The 19,565-nt window shown below is 45.3% G+C and overlaps 1 protein-coding gene across 4 annotated transcripts in view; it reads left to right on the forward strand.

Annotated features, from left to right (window-relative positions):
* PRMT7 (protein arginine methyltransferase 7) overlaps positions 1 to 19,565 on the forward strand; it is a 47,881-nt gene that overhangs the window by 15,152 nt on the left and 13,164 nt on the right. For all 4 annotated transcript variants that reach the window (XM_014827622.3, XM_044761178.2, XM_014827621.3 and 1 more), the window contains exons 5-13: positions 2,835 to 2,943; positions 9,079 to 9,191; positions 11,159 to 11,400; positions 11,612 to 11,792; positions 15,214 to 15,341; positions 15,749 to 15,884; positions 16,916 to 16,999; positions 17,380 to 17,427; positions 18,102 to 18,191. In XM_014827622.3, coding sequence (XP_014683108.2) covers positions 2,835 to 2,943; positions 9,079 to 9,191; positions 11,159 to 11,400; positions 11,612 to 11,792; positions 15,214 to 15,341; positions 15,749 to 15,884; positions 16,916 to 16,999; positions 17,380 to 17,427; positions 18,102 to 18,191 — 1,131 coding nt within the window. The remainder of the gene's footprint in view (positions 1 to 2,834; positions 2,944 to 9,078; positions 9,192 to 11,158; positions 11,401 to 11,611; positions 11,793 to 15,213; positions 15,342 to 15,748; positions 15,885 to 16,915; positions 17,000 to 17,379; positions 17,428 to 18,101; positions 18,192 to 19,565) is intronic.

Here is a 19,565-nt window from a genome sequence, read left to right on the forward strand (position 1 = left end):
ATGAGTGAGATAGAACGTGCTGGCTCCTAGAAATAGAAGTCCGAACCCTTAGAGAGTCGCAAATACAAGTGGATTTGAAACTCACTTGCTAAAGATGTAGCAGGTGAAGCTGGCCGTGTAGGAAATTGTCCAAGGAGAGAGAGTAGAGTGAGAAGAGCAAACCTTGGAAGATGCCTGCGTTAGGGAGCTGAGAGAAGAGTGGCCAGTAAAGTCAAGTTCAGACAAACATAAAGAGACACTAGAGGGCAGAGGTGGAAGCCAAGTGGGGGCCGATTACATGGAAATAGTGGGAAAGAGGGAGCGGTCAACAGGTGTGGATGTTATGGAGCAGCACTGTCCAATAGAACTTTCTGTGATGATGAACATCTTCTACAGCTGTGCTGGCCACTAGGCTGGTCCCTAGCTGCATGTGGCCATCGAGCGCTTGAAATGTGACGAGTATGACTGAGGGACTGAAGGTTTTATTTTATTCAACTTTAATCAATTTAGATATAGCTATGTGTGGCCACTGTATTAGCACAGGTGTAGAAGTTGAGCAAGACGAGAACTAAGAGAAAGCTGTTGGGTTGGCAGCTAGGCGACCTCCTTCAGGTGATGTTTCAGGAGAGAGTAGGGTTGAGGAGTGGATGGAATATAAGAAATTTCAGGAGCCGACCCCGTGGCTGAGTGGTTAAGTTTACGTGCTCCGCTTCAGCGGCCCAGGGTTTCGCTGGTTCGAATCCTGGGCGTGGACATGATACTGCTCATCAGGCCATGCTGAGGTGGTGTATACATGCCACAACTAGAAGGACCCACAACTAAAATATGCAACTATGTACTGGGGGGATTTGGGGAGAAAAAGCAGGGAAAAAAAAAAAGATTGGCAACAGTTGTTAGCTCAGGTGCCAATCTTAAAAAAAAAAAAAAGAAATTTCAGACACTGACTGTACACTTCTCTTTTAGTCCACTTGAAAAGGAAGGAGTAGGGGCCGGCCTGGTGGCGCAGCAGTTAAGTGTGCATGTTTGGCTTCAGTGGCCCCGGGTTCGCCGGTTCAGATCGTGGGTGTGGTCATGGCACCACGTGGCAAGCCATGCTGTGGTAGGCGTCCCACATATAAAGTAGAGGAAGATGGGCATGGATGTTAGCTCAGGGCCAGTCTTCCTCAGCAAAAAGAGGAGGATTGGCAGCAGTTAGCTCAGGGCTAATCTTCCTCAAAAAAAAAGAAAAGAAAAGGAAGGAGTATTTGAGGAAGGTGTAATGGTTGCAGTGATTTCTACAGAAATGCCTTGAAAACAAAGCGTGGTCCTGGCTTCCTCACCTTCTTCCTCCTTTTTAAGAACAAGAAGAACTTACCCAGGAGTCTCTAGCAAACCTCTCCTTGAATATCGTTGGTCAGAATAAGGTTAAATCCCATTTAATTTACCTCATCGACCTGGCAAGCGAGATTCAGTTACCCTTAGACCAGACAGGTGCACCACTCGAAAGGTCAGTTCCCCAAATTGATTTGAGGGGCAAGGGAGGACACAAATGATGTTGGGATCAGCTTCAGGGTCCATTTCAGATATGTTTTGGGTGAGATCTTGAGTTCTTGCTGGATGGAGAGGAGGCTGTGAAGGTCAGAGCCTGAAGGGTCAGCAGAGGAGATGAGAGCTGTCAAGAGGCAGGAGGGCCGAGGGGATGGTATGAGCTTGTGATTCTTTTTGGGTGGAGGCAAAGTGACTGGTGAGAACTGAGGGTTTGAGGCCCTCAAACTACATCTAAAAACGTGAATCCAGATACTGGAAATAATTTGAAACAAATTGTGAAGATTTTTTTTTCTAGGTGAGCACATATATATTCTCTGCAGAAGAATATAGCATTTCTCCCTTGATTATAATAAAAGAAATGTGTGTTCATGGTAGAAAATACGGAAAATGCAGAAAAGGACTTAGAAAAAATGGAAATCTTGTCATTGTGACCAGTTACTTTATCATTTTGTTGTATTTCCACTCTGTGTGGCCACATGTGTGTCTGTATGTTTTATGCTCTAATGTGGTTGGAGCTGTGCACTCTAAATTGGACAGGCGGGAAAGTAAGAGTGGAAGGCTTGTCTAGGGACATGTGAAGAGTTCAGGGAAGGCTTCTGGAGTGGGGAGGATTTGTGCTGCCCTGGAAAGTTGGGTTTGCTTTGGCAGGTTGGGGGTAGGGCAGGGAAGGCCTAGGGTTGCCTGGTGCACAATGAGGAGATCACTGTGGCTGGAGCATCATTGTGGCAGGGGAGTAAGGCTGGGGGAAGTAAGGTGGTCCATGTTATGGAGGCCTCAAATACCATAGGAAAATATAGGCTGTGTTCTGCCAGCATTGGGGATTTGGGACAGTTTTGAGCAAGAGGGTGACCTGCTCACACTTAATGTCTAATATGGTAACACTCTCACTTTCCAGATCACAGATAATGGTTTTGTGAGGCAAGTCCTCTTCCTGGCTCCCTCTGGCATGACACTGACACCTGCCGTCCTAACTAGGAAGTACAACCTCCTTGGTACCCCCTGCATCCCCACTGTAATGGAAATGCCTAGCTGCAAGTTAGGAATCTCATCCCTTTGTATTCATTTTCATGACACACATTTGAAGAATAAAGTATTTAAGTTACATAGATCTTGTTTATTTAGATCAAATCAGCCCAAAGAAGTATTTTGTATTTTTTGGTACATATACAAAGGTGCATTTTGTATATTCAGGAGGAAATTCTGTAGTGGAAGCCTCTTTTTGTTCAAATCTTAGGACCAGAATTAAGGCATGTCTTGCTAATCTTGGGTGGTAGGATGTTATTTAATTTATTGCTCATTTTTATTTGGGTTTTTGCTCTAATTTCCAGGTTTTCAAGCCTATGGCTGATGCTGCTGTGAAGATTGTGGAGAAAAATGGCTTCAGTGATAAGATTAAGGTTATCAACAAGCATTCCACTGAGGTGACCGTAGGCCCGGGTAAGATCAACACATCCTGCGTCAAAAGCTTTACTTTCTTTTGTAGGAGAAATGGAAAAGGTTTATTCTAATTACCTCGAATAAATGTATCCAGGTAATCACAAAGAAACGGGGCCTCTCCATGTGGTGGTCGGAAGATAGGCACTTTGCTTGTCTACAAGCTAAAACAAATCAGCAGTAGTAAACCAGAACTAATGAAGAGCAACAATGGTGACACAAACAAAACCTCCTTTTGCTTTAAGCAAGTTGGAATTCTTGTGTGGCTTAGCTCTTAGAGTTTCAAGTTTTATCAGACAGAAGTGAAACTAAGTAGATAGCAGAAAGAGGTTTGCTTAGTTCTGACAGCCTGCTTCAGCATCCAGCATGAGAGATTTGCCTGTATGGCACAGTCTCTCCAGGTTTCCAGAATATGTTTTATAGTCTAGGAGTTTGAATCATTCTTCTAAAATTTCACATGCCACTGATACACAGTGGAGAGCACAGTGGAAAGATCTGTAAAAGAAGCTTCTGGGGTGAGATTACGGATATCATCACAGTTTTAAAAAATACAGTATTTTATTTTATTTATTTATTTTTTTTTGAGGAAGATTAGCCCTGAGCTAATATCCACTGCCAATCCTGCTCTTTTTGCTGAGGAAGACTGGCGCTGAGCTAACATACATGCCCATCTTCCTCTACTTTATACGTGGGACACTTACCACAGCATGGCTTGCCAAGCAGTACCTTGTCCGCACCTGGGATCCAAACCAGCGAACCCTGGGCCACCAAAGCAGAAAGTGTGCACTTAACCGCTGTGCCACCGGGCTGGCCCCAATGCAGTATTTTCGAATAAAGCATCTACCTAAAGTCAACATTTTTCTCCCTTTTAAAAAAAAAATTTTTTTTTATGGAGAATCTGAAACATGCACAAAAGGGGTTAATGTCCCATTTATTTATTTATTTATTTTTGAGTGAGGAAGATTGGCCATGAGCTAATATCTATTGCTAATCTTCCTCTTTTTGCTTGAGGAAGATTATCGCTGAGCTAACACTTGTTTCAGTCTTCCTCTGTTTCGTATGTGGGATGCCACCACAGCATGGCTTGAGAGTGGTGTGTAGGTCTGTGCCCAGGTTCTAAACCTATGAACCCTGGGCCACCAAAGCAGAGCTGTTGAACTTAACCACTCCGCCCTGGCCAGCTCCCCCTTTATTTATTTTTAAAACATAACATACTGCAAAAAAAGTGCACAAATGATTATCCCATTTTTAATCAACATTGAGATATAATTTACGTAAAATAAATGCACCCAATAGAAGTGTATAGTTTCATGAGTTTTGACAAATGTAAGTGCAATCATAACTGCTACCACAATCAAGATAATAGAATATTGCTATCATGCCCACAGAAATTCTTCATGACCCTTTACAGTCAGTCCCCCCATATCACTGGCCCTAGGCACCTAGTGATCTGCTTTCTTCAGTATAGATTAAAGGACAGCTCTGGTGGCCTAGTGGTTAAGTTCAGCATACTTTGCTTCAGCAGCCTGGGTTTGGTTACCAGGTGTGGACCTACACCACTTGTCTGTCAGTGGCCTTGTTGCAGTGGCTCGTGTACAAAAAGAACAAGATTTGCAACAGATGTTAGCTCAGGGTAAATCTTCCACAGCAATAAGTAAATAAATAAATAAAGTGTGTGTGTGTATACATATATAGATTAGATTTGCCTTTTCTAGAATTTTGAGTAAGCAGGATCATACAGTCTATGCTCTTTTATGCCTGCTTTCTTTGCCATATGTAGCATGATGCTTTTGAGATTCATCTATGTTGTTCTGTTTGTCAAGAGTTCATCATCTTCCATTGCTGAGCAGCACTTGTGTGTATTTCCCATGATTTATTTATCCCTTCACCTGTTGATGGACATGGATGGTTTCTTGGATAGGTGTACAGGTTCCCTGATCATTTCTTTCACAGTGTCTAATCTACTGGCAAGCACACTAGTGAACTTTTCATTTCTTTTATGTATTTTTCATCTGTATAAGTTCCATTTTTCTCCCCATTGTGTTCGTGTGTTCCTTTAAGTACTTAACATATTTATATTCACTGGTTTAACATCCTTATCTTCTATTTCCACTGTCTGTGTCTTTTCTGGGTTTGTTCTCTTGACTTATTTTTATCCTGGTTCTGGATCACATTTTCCTTCTTCACATGTCTAGTAATTTTTCTTTGGATGCTGTGTAGATTGGGAATTTTGCATTGCTGAGTGCTGGATTTTGTTGTCTTTCTTTAAAAGCTTTGTCTTGGGAAAAATTAAAAAAAGTTAAAAATAAAAAAAAAGTTTAAAAAGCTTTGTCTTGGGGCTGGCCCAGTGGCATAGCAGTTAAGTTCACGCGCTCCACTTCAGTGGCCCAGGGTTCACCAGTTTGGATCCTGGGTGCAGACTTACGCATCACTTATCAAGCCATGCTGTGGCAGATGTCTCATATATAAAGTGAAGGAAGATGGGCACAGATGTTAGCTCAGGGCCAATCTCCTCAGCAAGAGGAGGAGGATTGGTGGTGGATGTTGGCTCAGGGCTAATCTTCCTCCAAAAAAAAAGGCTTTGTCTTGCATGCAGTTGGGTTACTTGCAGATCAACTTGACCCTTTCAGGGCTTGTTTTTAAGCTTTGGAGCAGGTATAGAGGAGCTTTAAGTCAAGGTTTCTCAGTAGTGGCACTATTGACACTGATAATTCTCTGTTGGCAGGAGCTGCTCTGTGCATTGTAGGATGTTTACCCCTGGCCTCTAACCAGTAGAAGAAGTAGTACCTTCCTCCTCCCCACCATTTGTGCCAACCAAAAATATCTCTAGACATTGTTAAATGCGGGCTTGGGGTGGGGGCAAGGTCGCTCCCTGTTGAGAACCACTGCTCTAAGGCTACTTTAGCCATACTAGTACAGCATGACCTTTCTGGGGTCTCTGCTAAGTGCCTGGGTGCTGGCTGATCCCAGCTAGAATGTTTCCCAGTCTTCTTTGAGCTCTGGAAATTGTTCACTTTGTAGCTACATGGTCAATCTTTGCCTGGCCTTCTAGTGTCTTACCCTTTGTGTGTGTGAATATATCCAACAAGAGACTTAAGGGGAGCCCTGTACAGATTTCCGAAGCCCTTTTCCTGTGTAACTTCCTCTCTCGTTCTCTCCCCTGCAAGTCCTAGCTGCCTCCGCTCCTCTGATCTCTGGCTGCTGTCTCCTCACCTCAGCAGGACTGCCATATCCTGTTTGACTTCTTCGTCCCTGTACTGTGATCTGGAAAGTGCCTGCTGGCCGAAAGCCAGAGCAGTAGTAGGGGTCACTTTGTTTGTTCTCCTTCTTGGGGAACAAACTGTGTTGCCTCTTACTCAACATCTGAAAACACTTCTTTTTTTTTTTTTTGAGGCAGATTAGCCCTGAGCTAACATCTGCTGCCAATCCTCCTCTTTTTGCTGAGGAACACTGCCCCTGAGCTAACATCCGTGCCCGTCTTCCTCTACTTTTTATATGTGGGACGCCTACCACAGCATGGCTTACCAAGCGATGCCATGTTCACACCCTGGATCCAAACTGGCGGAATCCTGGGCCGACGTGGAAGGTGCGCACTTAACCGCTGCACCGCTGGGCTGGCCTGAAAACATTTGATTCATATATTTTGTCTGATTTTCTAGTTGATTACACTGGGTGGATAAGTTTGACCTAGTTACTCCATTTAGGCCAGAGGAGGAGATCTTGACAGCACAGAGATGACCTGTAGAGCAGCCTTTGCTCTGTCACTCTCTCTGTGACTCTTTGCCCTGTGTTCTCCTCCAGGCTGTGTGCATTAGGCCAGGCCCCTCATATGCTTTCTTCCTACTTTGCCTTGGTAGTGCTTATCACTGCAATAATTAAATAATTGTTTAATTATGTGTTTAATATCTCTATCCACCCATAGCTGAAGCATCCCGAGGTCATGGACTGTGTGGTTTTATTAGCTATTCCATTCCATAACTTGCAAAGGGCCTGGCATATAAAAGAATTCAATAATATTTGTTTAGTGAGCAGGTTGTCAACTTGATCCTTAACCCCTTGTAAATGGGACTTGGTTTCCACTCTCCAGCCTGACAAGTGGCTTCCTCATTGCTAAGGCTGATGGTCTTCCCTTGCTTTTCCTCTCAAACAGTATAGCTTTGGTACTTTTGCCATTCGATCCTCCTGGAAGCTCTCTCTTGCCAGGCCTGAGTGACATCTCCCAGTCTTGGTTCTCCTTTGCAGCTTTCTTTTTGCTCTCAGATGCATATTTCCAAGATTCTTTTCTCAGCTCTTTTCAAAAATGGCAGCTAAGTTTGCTTTCTGTTCCCCAAGGTGGATTGCACACTGAGGCATGTGCAGCAGCTGACTCAGGGAGCAGCCTTTGTTCATCCATCCAGTCATTTGGTGAAGACTGAAGAGGCACCAGGGGTAACTGCCCCTGCTCAGACTCCTGCTGCACCCTCTGCTCCCTTCTACTTAGCACTCACATGTTAGATACCAGGCTCTTAAGAGTATTTGTTGAAATTCACTGGATCATAAAGCTTTGTTTATTTGAAGCAGATTTGAACAATAAATCATTTTAAGTTAAATAATTGGCTTAAAAATTATTCAGGAGGTAGAATTGGCAGTGCTTGGTGATTGGCTGGATGTAGGCTGACAGAGAAGGAGGAATCAAGAATTCACCTAATGTTTGCTGACTGTTAGTGGGTGCTAGGCCTTGTTCTGGGCACTGGGGTATAATGGTGAGCAGACCAGTCAGGGTCCCTGCTCTCCTGGAACTAGTAAATGGTGATCAGGTTTCAGGACTGTGTGACTGGTGGTGCCGTTCACTGAGGCAGAAACATCAGAGGGAGAAGCAGGTGTGTGTGGATGAGGTGTGGTTGGCTCAGTTTGGGACAGTGTATTTCAGTTGGAGTTTGGCATGATATCAGAGAGGATGGGCATTGCCACTTGGGAGGGTGGTCTCAGTGCCAGGAGATAAAAGTTTCTTCTCAGCGTCGTTTCATGGTGTGCTGCCACTGAGCACAAGTGTACTTCATCGGAAGTGGGCTGTCCTAACCACCACTGCATGGAGCAGATCTCATTACCCCTGTCTTACAGATGAGGTGGGTGATGGTCAGAACTGATTCAAAGCTAGAAAGTGGGATCCAGGCCCAGGTCTCTATGACTCTAGGTTCAAGCTCTCTCTACTGCACCTTTCTTTGAACCTCCTTAATGCTTCTCTTTCTTGCATCATTGTGTTCCTTGTCTTCTGTATAGGGAAGATGAGTGGGCTTTGTCAAATTGTAATTCATGAGCCATTAGGAGTGTTTACAGTTAATTCTCCATGATGAATAGCCCCTTCCAAAGTCAGTTTTATCTCTTGGCTCATTAAAAATTACAATTGTAGAAGTAACATTACATTACATTACAAAGATTTAGAAAATAGAATTAACAAGAAGACCCTCCATAATCTTTCTATCCTAAAACACCTGTTATTTGGGGGATTGTTTGGTAGCAAGCAACTAACTTAATTAAGGGGGATTTAGTGTAAGGAACTGGATTCTGAGTCCTGGATCTCCGTGGTATCATTGGGTCTCAGTGGAATCAGACACCCTGTCTCTCTTGCTTTTGTTTTTTTCCCTCTTTGCTGCCTAGAAATATTTGAAGTACCAGTATTCAGTTTTTGCTTTTCAAATAGTTTTTGCTAATTTAATTGTTAACTTATATCTCTCTAATTACTAATAAGATTGAAAAATTTTCCGTATATTTGATTAATTTTTTTTCTGCTTTGAATTGTCTATTTTGGTGTTGCCTAGTTTTCTTTTTGGGTGTTTATAGTTTTCTTATCAGTTTTATAAGTCCCTTGTAATATTAAACATACAGAAAATTTGAATGAGGAGTACAGTGAACACCCCTCTTCGTTTAAGCAAGACTTACCAATTGTTAGCGTTTTCATGTATATATGTATATCAAAATGAATTTTTTTGCTGAACCATTGGAAAGTGAGTTGCAGATATGATGGCACTTGTAAATACTTAAGCATATGTATATGCTTTCAATTTAATGACCTATTAACCTTTTATCTTTTGCATATTGCTGTAAATATTTTTTCTAATCTGTTGCTTGCTTCTGACTTTGTTTCCTTGTGTTTTTCAGATGGTGACATGCCATGCCGTGCTAACATTCTGATCACAGAGTTGTTTGACACAGAACTGATTGGGGAGGGAGCACTGCCTTCCTATGAGCACGCACACAGGCATCTCGTGCAGGTGGGGACCAGGGGCCTCCCTCGGCTATATTGCTGTGATCTCAACTGGCTCACACAGCTCTAATTGATACACCATGCTCTACACAGCCTCAGCCCTTAGTTCCTCTCCAGTAACCCTGGGACACCCCTCGATTCCTGTGGGATTCTGCTTCTCCTCAATTACGACTTCTGTGCCTCTTGAATGCCAAGTCTTGGTAGGTTAGAGACGAAAGGCAAGAAAATATCTTCAAATTCAGTTCAATTCAGCAAACACTCTTTGAATGTCACCTATGTGTAAGGTGTTCTAGCATCCAGGGAGAAGTATGAGACATCCTTCTTGCTTTTGAGACCCACACTAGTCAGTGACAAGGACTGGATGGGCCAAATGGAGAGCCAGACAGAAGCACCACTGACATTTGGTTTAGGAGACTGGCAGAAGAGGTCATGGGTCAGGTAGGAGATGAGGGCATAAAGATGAATTGGTGCAGTGTCTCCCAGCCCCTGCAGATTGTTGGGATTATGGGTAGTGTGAGAGGTAAGGTTACAGATAAGGCTGGAGGGTTGGGCAGGGCTAGACCGAGAAAGGCCACTGTGCTTTAGAAGGTAGTATGGCATCACAGAAAGGTTTGTAAGCAGAGAAGTGACATTACAGGCAGGCATGTAGAGAGCAGTTGGGAGGCAGGAAGACTGGTTAGAAGGTGTTTGGAGTTGTCCAGACGCTGGGCCGAGGTGGCCTCAGTCAAGGCCATAGAAATGGGCCTGAAGAAGGTAGACTTGGGGAGGGTGAGGGTGGTCATGGGCTGGGTGATTACTTAGATGTGGAGGCATTGAGGATAATGCCAGGGTTGGGGCTTAGGCGACTGGATTGGCTGGTGGTACTCCCTGTTGAATGGGAGTATGAGAGGAGGACCAGATCTGGGCAGGCGGGGGAGATGTGAAGGTGATTGTTCAGTTTGGTCTGAGAGAGTTTGAGCTATCTGAGGGTCAGCCAAGTAGAAAGGACCGAGAGGCCTTTGGATGGATGGTGTTTGGTAAATGAAGATGGAGTGGTTGAGGTCACTCAAGGGAGAGTGTGTGGAGGGAGAAAAAAGTGGTCCAGATCAGGTGTTTGGGGAGTCCCCTCAGTGAAGGATGGGCAGGGAAGCACAGCCTCGTGAAGGAGACAGAGGGGGAAAGCAGAGCTTCTCATCCAAAGCTGTATCCAGAGACATTTTTGGTGTCACAACTGAGACAGGGGTGCTACTGTCATCTTGTGGGTAGAGACCAAGGATGTTTCCAAACATCCTACAATGCACAGAAGAGCTGCCACAACAAAGGATCATCTGGCCCAAGAGGTCACTGGTGTTGAGGTCGAGAAACCCTGTTTGTCATTTCCATGTGGTGGCAGCTGTGAATGTCCTCATCATGGCTGGGCCCCTAGTACCTGGCATCTAGAGGATATTGGATGAATGAATGAGATGGGGGGAAATTGGATGAGGGCCAAAGCCAAGTGAGGAGAGTGGTTGAAAGTGCCTAGTGAGGCCAGGAAGTAGGGCAGTTGAGGGTGGCCCCTTGTCCATTGGGCTGTGCAATAAGAAGGTTCTGGTATCTGGGCCAGAGGTGCACTGAAGGGAAATTCTGAGCCCAATGCCAGAATTACTGCTTAGCAGGAAGACTTGGACTCTTTCTTCAAAGTCAGTGTGGGAGTTAATCAGCATGATGACAATTAAGGTTTATTTTTGAAGTATTTAAGAGTGTCAGGTAGCTAGGAACTTATCTGACATAAATCATTTTAGGCATAACATGTATTCTTTTTGAAATCTAGTTCCTTTTTTTTCTTTCCCAAGGGCATTAGGCTCAAAACAGTTCACTATCCTAATAGTGGTAAGGCGTTAGATATTACTAAACAGGCCTAATATTAAGGAATATTTTGATCAATGGACATTACTGTGGGTCCATGTACCTGGTTTATTTTTTTGTTCTTTTTTTTTCTTTTTAATATAAACTTAGGAAAATTGTGAGGCAGTGCCTCATAGAGCAACCATCTATGCACAGCTGGTAGAGTCCAGAAGGATGTGGTCATGGAACAAGCTGTTTCCCATCCGCGTTCAGACCAGCCATGGAGAGCAGGTCATCGTCCCCCCATCGGAAGTGGAGCAGTGCCCTGGGGCACCCTCTGTTTATGACATTCAACTGAACCAGGTGTCACCCACTGACTTCACTGTCCTCAGCAACGTGCTGCCTATGTTCAGGTACCAGGGAGCCACCCAGGGTGACAGTGCCTTGAGACCTTTGGTGGAATTGAGGTCTTTGGAAGTTCTTTTTGAGTGGGAAGGAAACCTGGCTGATGTCACCTGCCTTTGAAGGGTCCTTTGCAAACAAGCTGGTGAGGTCACCATAAAAGCTTAAAAATGGAGTGTGTGAGCTTAAAATATGCTTAAGTTCCTAAATATTCTTCCACAGTGTGGACTTCAGCAAGCAAGTCAGTAGTTCAGCAGCCTGCCATATCAGGCAGTTTGAACCTCTGGCGTCTGGCCGAGCTCAGGTGGTTCTTTCCTGGTGGGACATTGAAATGGACCCTGAGGGGAAGATCAAGTGCACCATGGCCCCATTCTGGGCACACTCAGACCCAAAGGAACTCCAGGTAAGAGGCAGGAGCTGAGCATGTTTTCATGTAAATCAGGAAACTTGTCCACTTTTGGTCATGAGAAAGTAGCGTGTTGAACCTTAGATTCACAAGAATTTAGAGACGGAAGGGACTATGTCAGAATCAATGTTAAAGAAAAGTTTAAAAAAAGAAAAAAAAGCAAGACTAGCTATGGTCAGATATAAGGTAGACCTCTCAGGCCAAGTTCATGGGCAGCACCAGTGAACGCAATGAGCCATTGGGAAGCTTTGGTGGGCTGACTCCCCTGTGTCCTGACACAGCCACTCTTAGATCCCATACCCCTCTCCCCCCGAGTAATCCCAGGGGGGCCTCAGATTGGCTTGGACTAGAGAACTACAGCCTGTCTTCAGCCTCATTTTCTGTGGCCTTAAAATCTACCTTCTCCAGCTCAATAGAAAGTGGGTAGAGGACATTAACTACAGAAGAGGAAACACAGAGTACTCCTTAACACGTGAAAAGTTGTTCAGCCTCACTCATAAGAGCAATGCAAATTTAAACTGTGGTGAGATACTGTTTTTCACCTTTGGTGAATAAAATTCAAAAAGTTTGGTAGTGGACCGTTTTGGAGCTGTGGGGAAGAGCAGGAAAGTGATTGTCAGAGCATCTGTGGAGCTCAGCGAGGCCCAATCCATCAAGATGGGAAGTGATGCCACTTGTCATTGTTTAGGCTCTGGACAGATTTGCATATATATATTTGTAGAATGACATGTGTGCCAGGATACTCACTGCACCCCTGATTTAATAGAAAAGAGTGGAACAACCGAGAAACCAGTAGGGGACTAGCTGAGTCCATTATCCTACATGCATTCAGAGGGTGAGGCAACCCTGTGCGCTGGTGTGGAACAATCTCCAGGATGTATCTATCATTAAGTGATACAAAAATAGAGGTGCAGAACAGTGTGTGGCATGCCAGTGTTGGTGTTACTAAAAATAAGAATGTGTGTGTTTATGAGTGTATATGTGTGGTGTGTGTATAAGGATATCTTTGGAAGAATTCACAGAAATTGGTAAAAATGGTTACTTCTGGGAAGGGGCTGGAGGTTAGGGTTAGAAAGGAAACTTATGTTTCACTCCATGACCCTTTTATATCTTGAATTTTCTTTCATGTGCATGTCTTAGATACCCCTCTACACATACATTCAAAGGAAAAAAAGGTGGGAAAGACACTTTAGGGCTGAGAAATGGAACATTCCTTCTCTACCTGGGAGGCCTTGGGCACCATTCTCTGTGTGTTCTGTCTTCCTGTTACCACTTGCTGGGCACTGGCTTTGTTTTGGGTGCACAAGGGGTGCCTTTGGGGAAGGCATAACAGCTCCCTGGCTCTGAATTACTGCTTAGGCCAAGGGGTTGTGGCTGCTGCAGGATTGCGGTCAGTCCCCCTGGGCCTGTGAGCTCCCCCATCTCCACTCTACCCTCCAGTCACCTGGTCCAGGCGGCTGTGCATTGAGCAGTGTGCATGAACTTCCCTCTGTGTGGCTTCTGTCCTCTGCAGGCTGTGTGTGTGTATGTGTGTGGGGGGTGAGTGGAAGGTGGGAATTCTCCCACAGAATTGAGATTCACACTGAGGTGCTTTCTTCCTCTCCAGGAGTGTGATAGTTGCAAAATTATCATAAGAATATCATAAAAATGTTAATACTTTTCATTTGCATGTCTTCAAAGTGCTGCTATGTGTATTTTCTCCTTGAATCCTCATATAAGACATGCTGGGCAACCACAGAATGCCCAAATTGAGACTCAGCCCAGCCCAGTGATTGGAGCAGAGCCTCGTGTCTAAGCACCAGTGGTGGGTGTTCGTCCCCAGGTCTCCTGACTGTGGGGCTAGTGTCCTTAGGTGGTGACTTTTGGACTGTTAGGAATTTGAAGAGCTGTTAATGAATCTCCCTCATGACTTCCCTAAACTGCTTTTGATCTGAAATATATTCAGCCCATCTCACCTTGGACAGTGGATTCTGTCAGCAGCTCTTTAGCATTAGGACCTGGGAGGCTGGACCTGGTGACAGGGAAGCACTAGGCAAGCGGGGCAGAAGGGTCAGGGAAGGCTTCTCTTGTCTTTGGATCAAATTTGCGTGGTAAGGAACAAATAATGGGTTTTAGAGAAGCTTTTTTTCCTCCTTGTCACTTTTTGTTCTTCCTAGAACATATCTGGTTAGATTTTCATTTCTAGCTTTCATGTTCAAATAGACATCTTAGATAAACGAGAATGTCATTCACCTGCCTTTGAGTTAAATTCAGAACTGGGTCGGGTAGACTGTGTTTCTGAGAAGTGGGGCTGGCATCAGCTGTGTTTGCTTTTGTGCTGAGTGGCGCTCTTGGAGTCTCAGGGGCCAAGTTTTCCTTAGTTCCTGGTGCTAACAGAGAATGAGGTGGCAGTCATCTCCTCAGAGTTGAGCCAGGCATCTACTTTTTTAGGTCAGGTCTTTCTTTTTTAAAAAGAGGCTTAAAGATTACAAGTAATAAACCTCATTATGTAAAACGAAAATGAATCAAAAGTCGCTCACGGTCCCATCAGCTAGAAGAACTCCCTTTCTTTGGTCTCTTTCCACATGCATGGGTCTTTTTCAGGGCACCATAGTCTTCACATTCACCATTTTAAATGTCTGCAGGTATTCTGCATAAGAATTTATATATTCATTTCTGAACTGCTGGACATTTGGATTGGTTCCAGTTTTTGCTAGTATAAGTAGTTCTGTAATATGCATATTTATGTGAATATAGCTTTTTTCTTTTCTTTTTTTATTTGTTTATTCTTAGGATAGAATCTTGTATGTCTGGTTTATAGTAACAAGAAAGATCAGCACAGCTTATTAAAGGTTGACTCTGCATCATTGTAAACCATTTCACAATTTGGAGTATTCCATTTCTTTAAAAACTATTTAATTTAAAAGAATAAACAACACAAACCTTTCTGTACTATTTTCCCAATGTTTTATTTTGAAAAATTCTAAATCCACAGAATAAGTGAAAATAAACACTGATATGCCCTTTACTTGTTGTTAACATTTGCCACATTTGCTTTCTCTCTCTCCCTCTCTGCCTCCCTCCTTCCATCGCTACACACACACACACACACACACACTTGCGCGCGCATATGCGCACGCACAGGCGCGCACGTGTGCACACCCAGGGCAGGGGTTGGAGTCCTCTCCTCCTGAGCCCCTCTTGAATACGGCTGCCCTAGGCCACACTGTATCCTCCTAAAGCCAGCAGTGTTCCAGCAAGCTTTCTGGCATTAGCCTCTCTGACTTGAAATTTTCATCTCTTCAGCCACAGTAGCTTTCTGTAGTCCACACTGTGGTCTCCCTGCAAACTGATGTTTGGCTTAGATTTTGGCTCTTGGATTAGAAGTATTGCTCTTGTTGCAGCTCAGTAACAGCTGATTCTCTGTTCCCCATTTCAGTGGCGGGACCACTGGATGCAGTGTGTGTACTTCCTACCACAAGAGGAGCCTGTCATACAGGGCTCAGCCGTCTTCCTGGTAGCCCACCACGACGACTACTGTGTATGGTACAGTCTTCAGAGGACCAGGTGTGCCCTGAGCCGCATGGGATGGGGCACTGGGCCTGTGACACTGTGCATTTATGTAAATTCCCCATTTACAGACCCTGTAGAGGCACAAGTGGGCACGTTTGTATCTGAACAGAATAAAATAAGAGCAAGTTTCTGACTGGCTATTTCAGCACCGTTTGCGAGGCCCCCATTGGGAACAGACATATATGAGAAGTCTTGAGTGGGAGGGCCCTCCAGCCTCCCAGCCTCTAACAGCCACTCAAGAGCCGGTGCCTAGACTCATGCCCTCTGGAGGACTATGGGTGTGCCCCCTGTGCCCCGTCTCTGTTTCACTGGGGAAGTTTCTTGTGTCATGTCTTCATTCTTGCTGATGTCTAGCAGGTCATGCTCATGCCATGTGTCTGTTGGTTCATTTCCTGGCCCAGCCCCGAAAAGAATGAGAGCATCCATCCTGGGCGTCCTGTGTGTGACTGCCAGGCTCACTTGCTCTGGAACCGGCCTCGGTTTGGAGAGATCAACGATCAGGATAGAACTGACCAATACATCCAGGCCCTGAGGACAGTAAGTGTCCAGCCCCTTGAGTGGTTGTGGTCAAGAAGGAGTTTGTCCCATGGGCCCCAGCTCACTCCTTGCTTGTGATTTGCTGGTTTTGTTTTCTGTGCTCCCTGGTCTATGAGTGGCTTTGGCCAGCTCCTTCTGGGCGGGCACTTGAGCAGAGAGCTGGGGAGCTTGTTCCTGGACTACCTGAGGGCCTGTTCTCTGCTCTCCTGTGAGAGCCTCGGGCTAGGAGCCTCCCCCTGACCCCTGCCTTTGTCTCTCTGGACACTTTGCATTTGTGGTTACCAGCAGATCCTGTGAGTGCTCCCAGTGGATCCAGCCGCCCCATTTTTCCTTTCATCTGCTGCCTCCTTTCTAAAATTTTCTAAAATATAAATCTGGTCACATAATTCTCCTACCTGAAAACCTTTGCCCCCTGCTACCTATGGCAGGTGTCTCTCGGCCTGGGGACCACACACAGGGTTTGGAGGGGGGACTCTTGGACCCCTTGGAGTTATATGCAGAAATATGGGTGCATGTATGCACGTGCATGCGTTTTGGGGGGAAGGAGGATCCCAACTGTCCTAGGTTTCTCTTGGAGGGATCTATGACCCAGAAATGCATCCCTGTCTTTGGCGAGTCACTCGACAGGCCCACAGCTGTTGGTGCTGTGACTAGACAGGGAAGAGGCCTGTCGCCACGGACTGGGAGGAGGTGGCCTCAGGCACATGGGGCAGGTCTTCAGCTGGGCCTTCTAGAACAGCTAGAGGACGGTCTTTCCTGACACTGGGGTCTGAGTGGGGAGAGGTGAGTGAGGTGGATGTGTTGGAAGGTGGGGGCTATTGCCACTTGGGCCTGGGAGGCAAGTATAACTGGTGTGGGGGCACAAAGATCCAGCCGGGTCATGGCGGGCATGGAGTGAGGAGGACATCAGACTGAATGATTGGAGTGAGTTAGTGGGGTCAGGAGAAGGGAAGTGTTTCTATCAGTTTGCCAACAAGAATTTCTTGACAGATTGTAAGAAAACCGGTGCTGAGGTTGCTCTTTTCCTGCAGGTGCTGAAATCAGACAGTGTCTGCCTGTGTGTCAGTGACGGCAGCCTACTCTCCATGCTGGCGCATCATCTTGGGGCAGAGCAGGTAGTGGACATGTGCCTTCTTCAGCTTCCTATGGGCAGCTCTTGACTTAGGGTGTTGTGTGGTTCGGGTGCTCAGTTTTGGGACTAAAGTTCTTTGCAAGTGCGGCTGCCGTGTGTGTGGCGTGCTTGGTTCAGGGGCTTAGGGGTGTATTGCCTCTGTGGGCAGGCAGGAGTCAGGCTGTAGCTGCAGCTCCGGTGTCTGAGTCTGCCACCTCACCAGGGGCAGTGCAGAATGTCAGTGCTGTCCCAGTGGGTAATAAGACAGGTAGAGTTGGTTAAGTGGCAGCCTCTGCATTGGAATGACTTTGTTGCATTTTAATCTTTAATTTCTTTCTCTCTTAAGTGAATCTCCTACAACTAATAGCATGGTATTTTCTTTAGGTATTTACAATAGAGAGTTCAGCAGCTTCTCATAGACTGATGAAAAAAGTAAGTGATAATTCTTGTTACTGAAATAATGAGGGGACCTGTGGGGCCTGCCTTCCTGAGTCTGGGATTGATTGCTCTGAAGCAGTGTTGGTGCCAAGGGAACTGGGAGAAGTAGCAGCTGCCAGTGAGAGTTCTCGTTGCTCCCACACTGAGAGCTGGCCTGGAAGTCTTCTGGGGCTGTCATTGAATAGCAGCAAATGTGTAGACTCTTGTTTTTTGTGGCTGAAGGTGTAGGCTTTTCTTTTCACTTCACATAAAACTAAACTAAAATCTTTGTTTTGATAGAACTGAATTTATGATTTATTTCTGGGACATCAGCACCCAGGGAGTCACTGCTCACAGGCTGACCTGACTGGTTGGTTCCATGGTGGTATTTCTCCTCCTGGCCAGTGATTGGTTTTGATTTCTTCTCTGAAGGATAACCCACCTCCACCAGAACTAAAAGCCTATTGCTAAGTCCTGCTGATGGGCCTACGAGAGAAATTTCTTTTGCTGTTACATTTTGCTAGTGATCTCATCCTTGGTCTATTGGATGCCCCTGGAGGGGAGAATTTCCACAAAGCAGATAAAAGTAGTGCTCCAGAACATTTGGCCAGAAAACTACAAACAGATAGCGCAACTTGGAGGTGTTTTTTCCTGGACAAAAGCAATGCTTTTATTGTTTTCTCTCTAAGATCTTCAAGGCTAACCACTTGGAAGATAAAATTAATATAATAGAGAAACGGCCTGAATTATTAACATCTGCAGACTTGGAGGGTAAAAAGGTGAGTCGCGAGAGGCCTGCATTTGCCCTGGACAGCACAGCACTGAGTGGCCCAAGCTCCCCGACTCTCTCCGGGTCTCACTGTGAGGCCCCTGTGTCACCCACCAGCTAAGAACTCGCCACTGTTGAGGGTGTGGTGAGGGTTTGCAGCGATGCCCGATGAACACGCACTTGAACTACTCTGAACTCTGCCTAATCTCTGCTCCTTCAGGGGAGGGCAGAACGGCTCTGCTGGGGTTGACAGCAGCCTGTCGTGTCCTCTCACAGACAGCCCTGCTGCCTTCGCTTCACCTTCCTGTGTCCTTCCCCCGCCGCAGTCGGTCTTCAGTCTCAGTGTGGGCCTCCGAAGCAGCTCCCACCTCTTAGTAACCTCTTAGTTACTAACGTCGTCTCCCTGCCACGTCATCTCACTGTCCCCCTGGACCCTTACCACCCAGGGACCTCTCCCTCTTCAACACAGTTCTCTTTAGATTCTCAAGAGACTGTCCAGATTTTCCTCTTATCATTCTGGCTGCTCCTTCTCAGTCCTTCCTGGGTTTCTCTTCCTTCACTCGATCCTTCCCTAGGGATGTTTCTTGGACCTTTCTCCCTGTCCATCCTCTCTTCTCCGTCTGTTTCTCTTCTCCAGGTCATCACCTCCCTTCCCATTCAGGAATCCATGACCATCAAAGCTGGGTCTTCAAATCTCATATGTCTGATTGCCAACCAGATATCTTTCCTCAAATATCCCACAGGCTCTTCAGGCTGGAACCTGTCATCTTCCTTGCCAGCATTTTTGTTAACAGCTTTATTGAGATGATACCATAAAATTAACCCATTTAAAGTATATAATTCAGTGATTTTTTTCAGTAAATTTATGGAGTTGTACAACTATCATACAATCTAGTTTTACAACCTTTCTATCACCCTGCCCCCAGCCCCAGGCAACCACTGATTTGGTTTCTGTCTCTATGAATTTGCCGTTTCTGGGTATTTCATGTAAGTGGAATAATACTATATATAGTCTTTTGTGTCGGGCTTCTTTTGCTGGGCATGTCTTTGAGGTTCATCCATGTTGTAGAATGTGTCAGTATTTTGTTCCTTTTTAATGCTAAATAGTTCCATGGGATGAATATGCCATATTTTGCTTAACTATTCACCTGTTAATGGATATTTGGATTGTTTCCAGTTTTTGGCTACTGTGAATAATGCTGCTGTAAACATTGATGTCTAAGTCTCTGCGAGGATATATGTTTCCAGTTCTCTTGGATAGATGCCTAGGCTTGGAATTGCTGGGTTGTACTATATTTTTGTTTAACTTTTTAAGAAACTGCTAAACTGTTGTCCAAGGTGGCCGTACCATCCCCACCAGCAACGTAGGAGTGTTCCAGTTTCT

The sequence above is a fragment of the Equus asinus genome, chromosome 28 (genome assembly GCF_041296235.1).
Source record: "Equus asinus isolate D_3611 breed Donkey chromosome 28, EquAss-T2T_v2, whole genome shotgun sequence".
In the NCBI taxonomy this organism is placed as follows: domain Eukaryota; kingdom Metazoa; phylum Chordata; class Mammalia; order Perissodactyla; family Equidae; genus Equus; species Equus asinus.